The 17,783-nt window shown below is 31.9% G+C and overlaps 1 protein-coding gene across 2 annotated transcripts in view; it reads left to right on the top strand.

Annotated features, from left to right (window-relative positions):
• Window positions 1-17,783, top strand: part of LOC126879940 (stimulator of interferon genes protein homolog) — a 91,602-nt gene that overhangs the window by 46,326 nt on the left and 27,493 nt on the right. For both annotated transcript variants that reach the window (XM_050643315.1, XM_050643316.1), the window contains exon 4: window positions 2,810-3,105. In XM_050643315.1, coding sequence (XP_050499272.1) covers window positions 2,810-3,105 — 296 coding nt within the window. The remainder of the gene's footprint in view (window positions 1-2,809; window positions 3,106-17,783) is intronic.

Raw genomic sequence — 17,783 nt, 5'->3', positions numbered from 1 at the left:
TTTGGATATAAAAATAATAAGAAACGACACAAAAGTAAACACGTTTATTATACTTATGGATATTAATGCTATAATCAAATTAACAACTAAAAAATTAACGCCTAAGGTAGAAAAAATCACGTGGTTCTTTGTTGTTAAATATAACATTAACAATCTGCATCTGGTTCGAAATCTGGATTTCCGCTAAATCCGTCTATATCCTCGACTATAGTACTATCTGCTATAAGATTTGTATAAAAATCGTGGCAACTTAAGGGTATTAAATGAAGAAAGCTTTGTATACCTTTCAAGTTTTGCTTCCGAAACTAGCTTTCCTTTAGGCCGCAATGGTTCTAAATATGTGGCAAACTGTGGCTCAGTTGAAGGTTCTCTTCCTGTTCCCTTTTTTATGGTTATTTCTGTATAATCGTCATTGTCTTGATACGTCATTTTAAAAAATATGCTACAAGGCTTATCTTTACATAATTTAATTTCTTTGGTTTGTAACCAACTTATTGGTTGGTTGGCTTTTTTCTGTTGGCGATTTTCTTTTCTAATTTTGCGGTACTCAAAAAAGCTTCCTGTGTTATGATATTTACATTAATGAGTCGTTTTTGCCTACAACTTTTCATTATACTGCAATATTCGCCAGGTGAAAATATATTTTGTTGCTTTTTAAGAGCACATTCAACACCTCCAAAATCACTATCATTTGGAAGAAACGTGTGACCTGGAACTAAAAATCTCAGCCTAATAGTCTTTAAATGCTGTGATAGAAGACATTTTAATAGAAGTACGATTTTAATATTCCTGTTTTGACCCCCGCAAGAGTCGATCCACAGAATATCTAATGTGCTCAACTTTATCGCTAACATTACTGATAATATAGTTATTTTCTTAGACCAGACCCCACTTCTTGAGGTCCACGGCCTGCCTGTCCGTCGAGCCATAAATGAAAAGTAGATTTTTTTGCTTACCTCTCATATACAATATGTAAACAATGCACATACAAAATCCACGAGGAAAATAAACTTCCTGTAGCTGGCTGTATACCATAAATCACAAAAATACCAAGTTTCTTGTAAAAGGTATATATTAAAATACCCTAAATAAGGGTCACAATACAAAACGTTTTCGGATTTAGGAATCCATCATCAGTGTTTAAAAGCCCTAAAATTAAGTATAACCTAATTAAATGAGATAAAAGTTAAAATTGACAGAGGTTTTCAAGAACAAGAGGTCATACTTACAAAATTTGCATGCCTGAGCCACCAAAATGTATAGGGTAAAAACCCTTTAAATGTAAATAATAAAGATATTTTACATAAATATGTAAAATATGTAAAATATCTTTATTATTTACATTTAAAGGGTTTTTACCCTATACATTTTGGTGGCTCAGGCATGCAAATTTTGTAAGTAGGTATGACCTCTTGTTCTTGAAAACCTCTGTCAGTTTTAACTTTTATCTCATTTAATTAGGTTATACTTAATTTTAGGACTTTTAAACACTGATGATGGATTCCTTAATCCGAAAACGTTTTGTATTGTGACCCTTATTTAGGGTATTTTAATATATACCTTTTACAAGAAACTTGGTATTTTTTAATGCACATACCTCTCGCACATTGCCAATATAAGCTTCAGTGGAAGTTGACGGCATCAACGTTACATTTCTTTAATTTTTTGCACTCTTTGGGAAATTTATTTTGGTTAGGTAACATTTTCACAAATTATTGATTGCCAATGATAATCTGAAACCTACTGAAATTTGACTGAAATAAATCAACAACATGGAACCAACTGTCGCATGTTAGAGATTGATACCTGCAACAAGGAACCAAAGTTACTTGGTTCGAAATTGAAAACCTGTATAACCGAATTTACTATTCTGCAATATGGTTCTATGTGCCCTTGTGTTCTAAATATTTCTATACGGAGCAGAGACTTGGACTCTTCGCGCATGCGAGCGCCAAAAATTGATACCTTTGAGATGTGGTGCTGGAGAAGAATGCTGCGCATACCTTGGACAGCTCATAGGACAAACCTTTTCATTCTAAACCAACTCAATATTAAAAAAAGACTGTCTACAATATGTCAGCAACGAATTCTGCAATTCTTTGGTCACGTGGTTCGCAGAGGTGATGACAGTTTGGAGAGATTAATTGTTTCTGGAAACGTTCCGGGGAGAATATCAAGAGGACGATCACCAACTAGATGGTCTGACTAAATAAAGCATTCAGCTGGAAACTCATTCTGCGAAGCTCTTAGAGCAGCTGAAGATAGAGACCAATGGAGAAACATTGTTAAGAATATTTGAAGATATCACGATACTCAGTAATGGGGAAACGACAAGAGAGAGAGAGAGAGAGAATGTGGTTCTATCGTCCACTAGATGGTGCTGAGGTGCCAATTGGAACCAATAACTCCATTTTCGAAAAAATGTTAGTTGGTTCCTTGTTGCATAACGGGATCTAATTTATCTCTAAACCGACTGTCTCTGTTACTTGCTGTAGTTGTTGTAGCATAACTAGCTTCTCCTAAATCGTCTGTTATGAGAACAATGTCATCGACATATCGGAGGTGATTTAATATCTTTCCATCGATGCTAATACCCTTTGATTCCCACTCTAGTTGTTTTTGAAAAATTGGAATTTGCGCCGGTATTAATCAAAATTCAGAGTTGCCGCAATGATATGAAATGATCGTGATTTCGAGACGAATCTATTCATGTAAATTTTATTGAATTTAAGTGACATTATATTTTCCTTAAGATGTGTGCGGTGTTATTTTCTTTTTTTTTTTGTATAAAAGCAACTCTCTTTTGCAGTACAATACACCACTGGAGTCGTGCTGACTATAGTTTTGCAATTGATCTACCGATTTATTTTGATGTGTGAAGAAATGCGACATTTAATATCACGTTACGATAGAAACGTATGGATTTTGTTTAAGGACGTTTTGCATTTTCCAATTCCTGTTTATATGACATTTTTTTTCGGTGTTATATACCTGGTATATAATTACTCATCTACAGCCTTTGAACTTTGGAACTCAAGTGTCACACTGCCTAGAATTGTGTCCATGTATCTAAACATGTACCTGTTGGGAAAACTTTTGAAATTGGTAAGTCCAATATTAATTGGTTTTGATACTATACTATACTATATTGAATAGAGTTGAGACTTCTGAGCTTCACCGATGAGGCATAAGGATGCTGAAATAGCTATATGGAGATGGTGGTCCAACTCTGAATCAAATATAAACAAAACCTGCCTTGATCTTTTTTATCCAATATTAATGTTGTTCTGAAGCTATTTTCTTGTGGCATTTTTATAATCAACTATTTTCAATGGGAAATAAGCCACAATTTTACCAAAAAAATGATTTTATTAACGTTTCGACGCCCAAGTCGGGTGTCGTTGTCAAAATACGTATTTTGTATTTTGACAACGACACCCGACTTGGGCGTCGAAACGTTAATAAAATCATTTTTTTTGGTAAAATTGTGGCTTATTTCCCATTGAAAATAGTTGATTCTAATATTAATAATATTACTTCGATTCATTTTAACACTAAACGATTAGACAAATAAAACACAGCAAAATTGGTAAAGCAGTAGTAGCAGAGAACAATAACCACAGTAGTAGGTCCAGAGCAAATCACAGTAGAAAGGCGTAGACTGCATAAATGATGAAACCTTAGACTTAGACATTATAATAGATTTGTTTAAGGTACTAGTACACTTTAGTTAGAAGACCAAAAATAATCATTTTTTTCAAGAATTTTTTTCTCGGAACTTTTATTAAAAATGAAGATAAAACTTTTTACATGTTAATACCTAACTCTTAGAGAGTACAAAAAATATATCTTTTTTGATTTATGCACGTACGATAATATTGTACAGGGCGCAAAAGTCGATGTGTCGAAAAATGATGGCGGACAGTTAATCTCAGGATTGGGATATCTGAAACAAAAAAATCGTACTGCATTTGAAAGAGGAAGGTTTCTTACATGACAATTTACCACAATTTGACCAAAAAATAAAAAATAACTATTTTTTAACCATGAAAAACTGAAGAAAAACGGGCGATTTTTTTACAACATTTTTTCAAATTTCCGTAAAATCTTTTTGGTGGTAAATTTTCACGTAAGAAACCTTCCTTTTTCAAAAAAATCCACAAGGAAAAAGTTTTTCTGTAGTTGGCTGTATACCATGTGATACAAGAAAACAGTAAAATCCTGTATAAAAGGTATATTTAAAAACCCTCAAAAGGGCCACATCAAATTCACATAACTAGTTTTCGACTGGTTTACCAGTCATCATCAGTGCTTACGTGCAATGTACATGCTAACCACCAAGATAGTATTATACAAAATTATGTGGGTCAAAGCCCAGTAAAAGTAGTCCGTCAAGGAAACATAGGCATAAAATGCTACCTTAAGCCTGGATGTTTAAAATATTATTTAATTTGCCCTAGGTAACATCTGAGATCTAGATATGACTTGTTCACATGTTGGAAGTGAGACGGCAAGTTCCGCCGTCTTGCCATCACTTGCCGTCTCACTTCCAACATGTGAACAAGTCATATCTAGATCTCAGATGTTACCTAGGGCAAATTAAATAATATTTTAAACATCCAGGCTTCAGGTAGCATTTTATACCTATGTTTCCTTGACGGACTACTTTTACTGGGCTTTGACCCACATATTTTTGTGTAATACTATCTTGGTGGTTAGCATATACATTGCACGTAAGCACTGATGATGACTGGTAAACCAGTCGAAAACTAGTTATGTGAATTTGATGTGGCCCTTTTGAGGGTTTTTAAATATACCTTTTATACAGGATTTTACTTTTTTTTTCTTTTTCAAATGCCGTACGATTTTTTTGCTTCGGAGATCCCAATCCTGAGATTAACTGTCCGCCATCGGAACTGCTTTTTTCTAGGCCTCGATTTTGGCGCCCTCTACAATATTAGTGTACGTGCACAAATGAAAACAGATATATTTTCTGTATTCTCTAAGAGTTAGATATTAATATGTAAAAAGTTTTATGTTCATTTTTAACAAAGGTTCTGAGAAAAAAATCTTGAAAAAATGCTTATTTTTGGTCTTCTAAAGTGTACTAATACCTTAATAATCATCATCATCATACAGCCTTCTATATCCTATTCAATAAAGTTGAACATAACATAGGCCTCCCCTAATTTCTTCCAGTTTTGTCGATCTTGGGCTTTCTGCAACCAATTCCCAGCAATCCTTTTGATGTCGTCTGTCCATCGTGTAGGTGGTCTACCTCTACTTCTTCTGTCTTCTCTTGGTCTCCACACTGAAATTTCTTGGGTCCGCCTCCCGTCCTTCATTCTGGCTACATGGCCCGCCCAATTCCACTTCAGCCAAGCTATGACATCTGTGACGCCTATTCTTCATCTGATTTCCTCGTTGCTAACAATCCAAGTAATGACCGTTCCATTCTTCTTTGGGCCACTATAAGTTTGGTTGCTGCTGTGGCTTGGGTTAACGATATTCAGCGCTGTAAGTCATGACTGGAAGCACATGTTGGTCGAACATCTTCTTTTTCAGATAATTTGGCATGCTCCTATTGAAGATGTCTGATAGATCTCCATATGCGGCCCGTGCTAAGGTGATTCTTCTTTTTAGTTCGGCAGTTTGATTGTCCCTGGCAATTTGGTTTTCATGTCCTAAATATTTATATTTACGGACCAATGCTATTTTGTTAAAGTCGTCTTTTGGATGGTCGCTTGGCACCAGGTTTGTCATGTATTGTGTCTTTCCTAAATTTGTTTAAACCAACTTTCTTACAGGCGACAGTAAGCATAGTCTAATCAGTAACCAAGTTATCTGTTATAAGAACTATGTCGTCTGCGAATTGTAGGTGGAAGAGCCTTTCGGCGTCGAGATAAGAAAACAAATATATACAAACAAACATACATTTGAGAGACATAGCCATAGAAAGGGTTGATAAAATACCCGGGAACCTGGATTTCAGAAAATTCTGATCGAACAACAGATATAAGTGCCAGAATAGAAATAGTAATGCGTTGTAAAAATGAAAACAATTCTCTGCAATATAGACATTATAGAACTGAGAATAGGAGCTCTGAGATGCCAGGATGGTAACAGAGGCCCCCGCAGCGTGAAGCTTGCGGGGGGCCCCAATCGCTTAGGGGCCCCATCTTGTCGTCTGATATTATGTAAAAATCTGTTATTGATATATTTTTACGTTGTGTGTTTAAAATTAAAAACGTAAATTTCTAATAGACGTGTTTGCCTAGTGAATCATCTCATAATATCTAGAAACTTAATCCCTTCCGGCCTACCGAAATTTTATGGTAACGACAATAAAACTATAATGTTTTGTGCGTGACTATTGAAAGATTTGAGAATTGTAATTTGCCGAAATGGGTTTTCTCTTTACCTACGTTTAATATTTCGATACAATTATCCAGAGGCGTAACAGAGGGCCCCGCAGCATGAAGCCCGAATATGTGAAGGGCCCCATTCCCCATCTTGTTGTCTAATATATCTAAAAATGTATTGATATAATACATACGTTTTTTAAGCAGTGCAGTATTGAAAATGAAGTTGTCCATCCGAATTAATAAAATTGTAGATATATTCGCTGATAGTAGATAGTGCACGAATAAAGTCGTTCATCTCATAGAATAATGATAATGTAATTATTTAGTAATTTTTGTTCTATTTTATTCTATACCAATAAAGATGAAAAATGTAAGTCGTCATAAACAATGCATGAATACACCAATACCTCAGTAAATGACAGTTTTGGAGTGAAATTATCAGCGTCACGACGGACGTATTTGCTTGACAATTTGGATTTAGGTTCTAGTTACACTCCACTTCAAAGTTGGATTTATGCCGTTGGTTGCTTTTACTTCGGGGGTGACACCCCTCCTTGGGGTGAAAAACATACGTTTAAAATAAGTCCGGAAATGTATAAATTTACTAATTATAAGCAACCTTTGTTCTTCTATAGAGTTTCTTTATCTATGCTAATACTTTTCAAGTCATTTGCTAGTGAAAATGTTTATTAAAAAAAACAACGTATACAGACGGGTTTTTCGCAAATAGGTAACTTAAAAATAAGTATTTATCGAATTAAATATTAGATATCGAAAAAATATTTGTAGCAAAAATGTAGCTTATAAGATTCAGAAAATGGTGTACTTATGCATGAAGTCTATCGAAACAGTAAAAGCACAGTTGAAGCTCATAAAAATTTATTCTTATTTGTCCAATTCCAAATCAAATATTTCAACCTGAAATAACCAAAAAATGAAGCAATTTTCGGGAAAAACTTTTAAAACTTTTTTTAAATGTTTCAAAAAAGCTTTATTTTTTTTATAAAAGTTTCTAGCACCAAAACTATACGAGTTACGCTCAAAATAAAGTTCGCCCCTTTTTTGATAAAAAAATCATAAAAATCTGCCCCTATTTCGCACCCCAAATAAAATTTATCATTAGCGCTTTACCATTTATTTTAAATATTTATTTTTGAAAAAATTAAGTTTTTTTATTTTTGAAAAATGCCTTTGCCTTTTTTCAAACTAAAAAAAGTATTTGTGATACGAAAAATCTCGAAAGAGTAGAGAAATGTAGGTAGGTCTTGCTTTTATAATTTTTTTTTCTTTATTTTGTTTTTCTGTAAGACAAAAATTGGTTAAGATATACCTTAAACTAGAACCCTTTTAAAAATAAGCACTTTGAACCGGTGAAATTTACAGGTCGTATAAAAAATCTAAACAGATGAAATAGAGAATGTGGAAAAATCCCCTTACGAACAATTCACACATCCACCATTTCGGGCTGGGAAAAATCACTGAGTGTGTTTCAAAGATCTACATCTTATGTTTTTAATCGTATAAAAAAGTTAGGTAATTTGTAAGGCGATAATGATTAGTTTCATTTGGGGTGCTAAATAGGGGGAGATTTTCACAATTTTTTATCAAAAAATGGGATTAACTGTATTTTGAGCGTAACTGGTTTAGTTTTGATGCTAGAAACTTTTGTAAAAAATAAAGCTTCTTTTAAACAATTTAAAAAAGTTCTAAAGAGTTTCCCCGAACAGTATTTCATTTTTTGGTTATTTCACGTTGAAATATTCGATTTGGGATTTGACGAATAAGAAAAACTTTTCATGAGCTACAAGTTTTCTTTTACTGAGTCGATAGACTTAATTTTTGTTTCACTTTTTTTATAAGCTAGATACATTTTTGCTAACAATATTCTTTTCGATCGAATACTTATTCTTTGAACTATTTGCGAAAAATCGCCTAAAAACGTGGTTTTTTTTGTTAAACAATAAACATTTTTACTCATAAATAATTGGAAAAGTCTTGACCACTTCGGTGGTGACACTGAAAATTACACGGTATCGCCATATTTTACGTTGATTTACTGGGCGGTAACACATGTAGGTATTTATTACACATGTCGCATTGGGTAATTTTTTATGTGGGCCACGGATTCTGGGGGGGGGGGGCAGACGGAGTTTGTTACGCCACTGTGAGATGCTACGTGTTTTCGATACTGCAATATGAACTTGAAAGCTGGACATTGAAGCAAGAATACTTAAGTTACTCATTTGAAATGTGGTGTTACAAAAGGATGCTTAAAATGCCATGGACACAGAAGATAACGAACACGTAAATATTGCGAGAAGCGGTCAAAGATAACGAAATAATAAACACACTAAAAAAAGCTACAATATCTAGGACACGTAATGAGTGGACAGCGATACAAAATGCTAAGACTGATAATACAGCGAAAGAAAAGAGAAGGAAGAAGTATACGAAGAAGGAGAGTGTCATGGTTGAAAAATTTAAGGGACTGGTTTAAATGCAGATCAATAAAACTCTTTAGAGCAGCGGTAGATAAAAATAGTGATGATATCCAACCTCCGATTGGGCGACAGCACTTAGAGACAAAGAAGGTAAGCAAATCTCGCAAGTTGAGGACTGAGCCTCAATAGAGCACAGCATAAAAACTGCTCTACCACGTTTAATACGCTGCCAGGTAATTGAATCGTCTGTTATAAAACGTTTTAAACAGTGTCTTTCCTCAAATTTCTATTTTATCTTTGTGTTAATTTTTCTGATTATGTGTTTAGGAGTTCAATAGGAGTCTCAATACAACCAACCCATTTGTACATGACTTTTATTTTTCTAGGCAATATTATCTATATCTATATACTCTTAGATAACCTGCACATCTGTTCTCACTATGCAAAATATGGATAAGTAACAATAAATAAAACTTATAAATGTATCGATAAACTTATTCCTCATCGAAATGTTTTTTTTTCGCTGAAATTAAAAATTGAGACATCTATGTGACAAAAAGATATACATACCAGTAACTGTATTAGATAGTTTTTATTGTCAGTATTATAAAACTCTAATCTGATGATTACTTCAAGAGTATTAATTTATTTTATCTCGACAATAATTAATCAATAAATAAACACTTCACAAAATACCGCGATAATGATAAAATAAAAAAAACCAAAGTATAATAATGGGTTTTGACGTAAATTGCCAAATATGGACTAAAAATATTGTCAATAATAATTAGTTTTATCGCCAACCGTCACTAAAGTCATTCATTATTGTACTCACTTGACGCCATTTGCGGCAGTAAAGTAACACTTTATTGTACTGAAAGAAGAATTTTACTTTACCTGCCGCGATTAATCACATTTAACTGAGATTGAATGTAAGTGGTCGATGGCAGTAATCCATTATTTATTTGAGTGAACTTAAAATTTATTTACTTTAATTTTATTGAAAATATTGTACACAATTTACGTTATTATTAATTAAATTTATGCCAAAAAGTGAAATTCTGTAGTATTTTGCAATTATATTCATATAAAATTAATCAAAATTTTACCGATTTAGTAATTATTCAATATTGATAACTAGTATCTATCGATTAAAAATCGAAAGCGGCATGCAGAAGTCACCTGTCATCACTGTCATATTTAAAAAATTTAAATTGAAAATTGTATTTATTGTAATAAGTGTTAAAACGAATATCAAATTATAGTACAGTAGTGCTGCTTTGGAAATGGGAGAAATTACATGAACGCCACCTGAAATACGCAAGAAATTGTTAGAGGCAGTTTCAGAGCTTCTCCCAGCAAAATCCATCGAAAAATACAATATAGTTCAGAGAAATAAGGAAAAAAATATCATATTGGTGACACAACCCCCTCCAGGCCGAAACCAAATTTTTTGAGTAGTGTGGACATCTATAATAATAGTCTAAGAGCTAGTGAACCTTTTGACTAACGGTCGTCCTGTAAGGCTAGAAATTTGTAGAGTGATAATTCATAGCACACCAAAGCTAAAAACCATGACCTGGCAGGCCTAAGCGGTGCACGTGTATCTACCAGGTGAATCTAAAAGTGCAAATTTAGGGGGTAAAATAAACTTTCTCCTGTAAGGTTTAAATTTAAGTATGTGTTTGAATAAGTCATTTAAAAGAAATGTGTAAAATGACAGGCGATTCTGAAGAGCATAAGACCTTGCCAGGCGAGGGGAAAGATTAGGGGTTTTTCCTAAATTTATTTTTTTTGCATCGAACAATTTTTTTTTAAGTTTTTTGAATCATTCCAAACAGAAAAGGTCTTTGGTGATTTTTCTCTTAAGTTAATAGTTTTTGTTATATAAGCGATTGAAAATTTTGAAAATTGCGAAATCGACCATTTTTAACCCCAAATCGGATATTTATCTAAAAATCTCAAAGTTGCCAAGGTAGGTAGATATTCTTTAAACATTGATTGATGAAATCCCAAAGAGTTTTTTGCAATACAATATCGGAAACCCCTTTGTTTTTTAATTGCTAATCAAGCGGACGCTTCACTGTAGTATAAGTGAGGACGTTTGAGTTGGCATAAATTCATTATCTCGAGAATTGGCAAATTTCAAGAGCAATCTTCAGACAGGTCGATTTTTATTTTTAAATTAGGACTTTTTGGCATATATATAATACTAGTGACGTCATCCATCTGAGCGTGATGACGTAATCGATGATTTTTTTAAATGAGAGTAGGGGTTGTGTGATAGCTCATTTGAAAGGTTATTTAATTCTCTATTCACTAATATAAACAATAACATAATTATTTATACAGGGTGTACAAAAAATTTTTTTTTATTAAATTAACTTTGATTAAATTTGACAAATAGAAAAAAAAATTTTTTTTGTACACCCTGTATAAATAATTATGTTAATGTTTATATTACTGAATAGAGAATTAAATAACCTTTCAAATGAGCTATCACACAACCCCTACTCTTATTTAAAAAAATAATCGATTACGTCATCACGCCCAGATGGATGACGTCACTAGTATTATATATATACCAAAAAGTCCTAATTCAAAAATAAAAATCGACCTGTCTGAGGATTTCTCTTCAAATTTGCCCATTCTCGAGATAATGAATTTATGCAAGCTCAAACGTCCTCAATTATACTACAGTGTAGCGCCCGCTTGATTAGCAATTAAAAAAACAAAGCGGTTTTCGATATTTTATTGCAAAAAACTCTTCGGGATTTCATCAATCAATGTTTAAGGAATATCTGCGTACCTTGCCAATATTGAAATTTTTAGATAAATGTCCGATTTGGGTTAAAAATGGCCGATTTCGCAATTTCCAAAATTTTCAATCGCTTATATAACAAAAACTATTAACTTAAGAGAAAAATAACTAAGAACCTTTTCTGTTTGTAATGATTCAAAAAGTCTAAAAAAAATTTGTTCGATGCAAAAAGAATAATTTTAGGAAAAACCCCTAATCTTTCCCCTCGCCTGGCAAGGTCTTATGCTCTTCAGAATCGCCTGTCATTGTACACATTTCTTCTAAATAACTTACTCAAACACATACTTAAATTTAAACCTTACAGGAGAAAGTTTATTTTACCCCCTAAATTTGCACTTTTCGATTCACCTGGTAGATACACGTGCACCGCTGAGGCCTGCCAGGTCATGGTTTTTAGCTTTGGTGTGCTATGAATTATCACTCTACAAATTTTTAGCCTTACAGGACGACCGTTAGTCAAAAGGTTCACTAGCTCTTAGACTATAATAACCTAGTATATGTTTCCTGCAGCCGATTTTGATGATGATATACATAGGTATAAACAAATGAAGATAAAAAAACGCTAAATTTTCGCTTGTTTCGTCTATTGCCAAAAGGTTAAGCATTTTAAACAAATTTGAAAGTAAGAAACTTATAAATCATATAAAAAACTTCAATATAACGTCCGCTGAATATGTCTAGCCTTATTGGTTGCTTAGAAAATTGCAAAATAATTCATACATTTTGAGTTTTTATAAATATTCATAATTTATGTCAAAATTAACTTAGAACCTTCTTATTACACCGAATGCTGGGACTTCTGGTGCTTAAATTATGCACCAAATTTAATAACAATTGGTCAAATAGTTTAAAAGTTATTTAATTTGTTTATCCCAAATAATTTTTTTTTTGCAACACTAAGTCAGAAAATGATGAAGTTACAGTAATACTTTGGATAGTTTATGAAAGAAGAAGATTTATACTAATAATTTAATTTAAAAAAAATTACAAAAAAATAATGCATGTCGATTTTTTGCTTATAAACAATTAGAATAACTTTTTAACTATTACCTGTAGAAAAATCTTTTTTTCATATTCAGAAAGACTGAATTTTTATACAAATTAAAAAAAAAGAAAAAATTGTCCTAGGCCAATTAGCGACAAAGTTGGCCCCACGCCTGTTTTTAACTCACAGCAGCTGTCTTTATAACAATTACGAAATAAAATCAGTCACATTTGAAAGAACATACTTCAGAGCTTTAATGTACCAAATATAAAAAATATATACTTTCAAACAAATCGTCCACAAAGCTTCAAAATGTGACCCATAAAATCGGCCGGCCTTGAAACTTGGGAGATCGATGAGAAGAGGGAAGGAACTGTTAGCTGTATCTCTTGTTCTCGCCTATGGATTTCGACGTTTCTTTTATTAATTTGTATGTACTTTTTGCGTACAGTACGAGTATGTATTATTTAAATAAATTAATTGTTATATACACCATCAAATTTGTTTAAACAATTTTTTTTCAATTTTGTTTAATAATATTTGAAGTAATTTTAATCACAAAACATAAATATTTATAAATAATATAATAATACATAGTTTTTTATTAAACTTGGTAATAATTTAAGTATGAAAAAACAAATTATCCCATTCAATTGTTTCTAAAAATAGTATTGGTCTATGGAAATCAGAAAATCTCAAATGAACTAGGTTTTATTTTTTTGGTAAACATGCTATTAGATGAATGAAAAACTGAAGTTACAGAACCACCAAACAAGAGATAAACCTAATTGATTGGGGTTGGAAATTAAGCTAAGAACCGTTAGTACCGATCCGATCAACAGATCTTCTTTATACCAGATATTTTATTGAAATTGAAAACTATCTGCTCTTGCAAAACTGGTTGCACCGAGTACTTGTTAGTACAGAGATATAAATAGTTTATGGACTTCGATAACCAAAACCTCTATCTTTCTCTATTATCTATTTTGTAGTTTCTTTTTTTTATCTGTATGTACTCTTTGTGTACGTTACGGATATGTTTTTTTGTTAATAAAGTGGTTATTTAAATAACTATGTAAGTTGTGTAAAAAATTTTTGGAAATTCTTTTACGGTATTTTTAGGATGACTTTGTTGGCAATCATAGGAGTGGATCATATACACCTGACTTTACTTGCGTTTTTCATAAAAATACAAGTATTCCTAGATAAATCTCCTTTTATTTTATTTTAATTAGTCTTGTTTTAATACCAAAATGTATGAAATATCTTAATTTTAGTATATAATAAGTACAGGATGTAACAAAAATACAGGTCATAAATTTAATCGCATATTCTGGGACCAAATATAGTTCGATTTAACCTAACTTACCTTAGTATAAAATATGCACATAAAAAAGTTACAGCCCTTTGAAGTTACAAAATGAAAATCGATTTTGTCCAATATATCGAAAATTCCAAGAGATTTTTTGTTAAAAATAGACATATGGTATTTTTATGACAGGAGCATCTTACAAAAAAATTATAATAAAATTTTGACACCTCATAAAAATTTTATGGGGGTTTTGTTCCTTTAAACCCGCCCCAAACTTTTGTGTACGTTCCAATTAAATTATTATTGTGGTACCATTAGTTAAACACAATATTTTTAAAACTTTTTTGCCTCTCAGTACTTTTTCGAAAAGTCAGTTTTTATTGAGATATTTTGAATATTAGTCAAATCCACCACATATTTGTAAATATGGTTAAGTATGATTATGGAGACTTGGTAATCGTATGAAAATTTATTTATAATTTACATTTTTAGGCATATTTTAAACCATATTAGAAAAGAAGCCTCATCTTGATAAAAGGTGCCTTATCGAAAAAATAGTAAGAGACAAAAAAATCTTAGAAACATTGTGTTTAACTAATGGTACCGCAGTAATAGTTTAATTGGAACGTACACAAACATTTGGGGGGTGTAAAGGAACAAAACCCCCATGAAATTGTTATGTAAACATATTTAAAAAGAAGCCGCAACTCGATAAAAACTGCCTTATCGAAAAAATACTAAGAAGCAAAAAAGTTTTAAAACAGTGGGTTTAACTAATGGTACCACAATAATAATTTATTTGGAACGTACACAAACGTTTGGGGGGTTTAAGGGAACAAAACTAAGGGTAAATTTCACTATAATTTTTCTTTAAGATGTTCCTGTCATAAGAATGATACACCTACATTTTCAATAAAAAATCTCTAATAGTTTTCGATATATTGGAAAAAATCGATTTTCATTTTGTAACTCAAAGGGCTATAACTTTTTTTATGTGCACATTTGTATTAAGTTAAGTTAGGTTCAATCGATCTATTTTTGGTCCCAGAATATGTGATTTAATTTATGACCTGTATTTTTGTTACGCCCTGTATAACTAATATGTACGTTTTACAATGAAAGTTACATCAAATATTATTTAAAAAATTGAAAAAAAAATTGTTTAAACAAATTTGATGGTGAATATAACAATTAGTTTATTTAAATAACGCCTATTCGTAATGGACGTAAAAAGTACATACAAATTAAAAAAAGAAACAACGAAATAAATAATCGAGAACCAGAGATACAGTTAACAGCTCCTTCCTCCCTATCATCGCTATCCGAAGTTTCAACGCCGGCCGATTTTAAGGGCCACATTTTGAAGCTTTGTGGACGATTTCCTTGAAAGGAAATCTTTTGTATACTTGGTAAGTTAAAACTTTGAAGTATGATCTTTCAAATGCGGCTAATTTTATTTCTTAATTGCTATAAACAAAGCTGCTGTGAATTAAAAAAAGAAGGGTGCTAACTTTGTCCCTAATTGTACTAGGACAATTGTTTTTCTTTATAAATGTGTATAAAAATTCAGTATTTCTAAATACCGAAAAATAATTCTGTTACGGGTAACGGTTAAAAAGTTATTCTAATTGTTTATAAGCAAAAAATCGACATGTTCTTGCAAAATAATTTTACACCATTTAAAATTATTTTTTGTTATTTTTTTTTAATTAAGTTATTAGCATAAATCTTCTTCTTTCACAAACTGTCCAAATTATTACTATAACCTCATCGTTTTCTGACTTTAGCGTTGCAAAAAACATTAATTTGGGATAAACAAATTAAATAACTTTTAAACTATTTCACCAATGGCTTTGAAATTTTGAATATATTTTAAGCACCAAAAGTCTCAGCATTCTGTGCAATAAGAAGGTTCTAACTTAATTTTTACATAAGTTATGCACATTTATAAAATCTCAAAATTTATGACTTATTTTGCAATTTTCTAAGCAACAAATAAGGATAGACATATGCAGCGAACGCCATATTGAAGTTTTTTATATGATTTATCAGTTTCTTATTCTCAAATATGTTTAAAATGCTTCACTTTTTAGTAATAGACGAAAAAAGCGATAATTTACCATTTTTTGATCTTCATTTGTTTATAACTATGTATATCATCAAAATCGGCTGCAGGAAACATAAAGGTTATTAATATAGATGTCCATACTACTCAAAAAATTTGGTTTCAGCCTGGAGGGGGGTGTGTCACGAGAAAAATCTTATTTCTCTGGACTAATAGGCAATATGACATATTTGAAGCATGGCATGAAAAAAATTGTATTACAAATTATACTGAAAGTGTTTTACTAGCATATTTCTCTGAATTGCCTAAAGAATATTCTCCATCGACTATGTGGTCCTATTATTCAATGTTAAAGGCAACTTTGACCACAAATAAAGACATAGATATAAGCAATTATAAAAAACTTACAGCTTTTTTGAAACAAAAAGGAAGGAATTAAATTCCCAAAAAAGAAGAAGTGCTAAATTTCTTATTAAATGCACCTGATAACGACTATTTTTAATGATGAAGGTAATTCAACAAAAATAAAATTACTATTACATATTATATTGTACGTAAAGTTCTTTTTCATATCCTTGAATCTACCATGATTTATGTATAATGTCTTTTCATTTGATGTCAGTCTGTTCATTTGATGATTTAATTTGATGATTTTCTTTGCATTTTTTACTTGCCTATTTGTTCTTTTTATACTTAATATCGGCCGTGTCTAGCAAGTGTTTGCGTAGGCTAGCGGTATGTGTATCTAGTTACGGACGTGTCAGTACTTGGTTCGAATCCCCCGTAAGGAAAACTTTTTTGTTTAATATTAATGGTTATTGACATACTTAGACTATTATAAGGACTAAGTACACACACTATTTTTTCATTAGAAGGATATAATTAAATAAGTGTTACGTAAATGTTAATGTTTTTATGATTGGCGATAAAATTTTGTATGCACCACGTCAGTAAAGCCTCTTTATCGAATTCGTCTGTTATTCGCCTTGCTCGCTACGCTCGCTCGGCTCATAATATCAGACTCGTTCGATAAGGAGTCACTTTACTGACTTGGTACATAAATAACTATTATTTGACAATAGGCAAATAAAATCCACAACGAAAATATTTCCTATAGCTGACTGTAGGATTTATGAGACCAACAGCAATATATGGATGTGAGGCATGGATACTCAACCAAACAACAAAAGAAACAGTAAGAAGATGGGAAAGGAAAATACTCAGAAGAATATTAGGAGGGAAGAGAACAGAGGAAGGATATATAAGGACAAATGAGGAAATTTTTATAATACATATTTGCAAAGAACCACAAATAGATAGCGTAATAAAATCAAGAAGGTTGCAGTGGCTGGGCCGTATAGAAAGAATGAACGATGGCAGAGTGGTCAAGAAAATAGCATGGAGATTACCAGATTATAAAAGAAAGAGAGGAAGACCACGAAAGCGATGGAGAGAGGCGGTAGTAGAAGACCTAAAAGAAAAGGGAATAACAGACTGGAAGAAGTTGACAAGTAACAGAAAGCTATGGAAAAGAACAACAAAGCTCTAGGCCTAAAAGGCCTGTAAAAAAGCTAAATATTATTGTGTTTCAATTTATCAATCAAAGATAGAATAAAAATTTTAATTTTTTTAATATAACGCGGGCACATAAATTTGATACACCCTGTATATTGATTTGTAAATATTTATTAGAAGTTAGCTTTTAACTCAAAGTGGTTTCTCCTTAATGAATTTTTCCATGAAGAGTATTAAAAACATTTTTGTAAATAAAAGTGAAGTGAAAGTTATTTAGGA

The sequence above is a fragment of the Diabrotica virgifera genome, chromosome 2, assembly GCF_917563875.1.
Source record: "Diabrotica virgifera virgifera chromosome 2, PGI_DIABVI_V3a".
Classification (NCBI taxonomy): domain Eukaryota; kingdom Metazoa; phylum Arthropoda; class Insecta; order Coleoptera; family Chrysomelidae; genus Diabrotica; species Diabrotica virgifera.
This window is presented reverse-complemented; position numbering and strand designations above follow the sequence as displayed.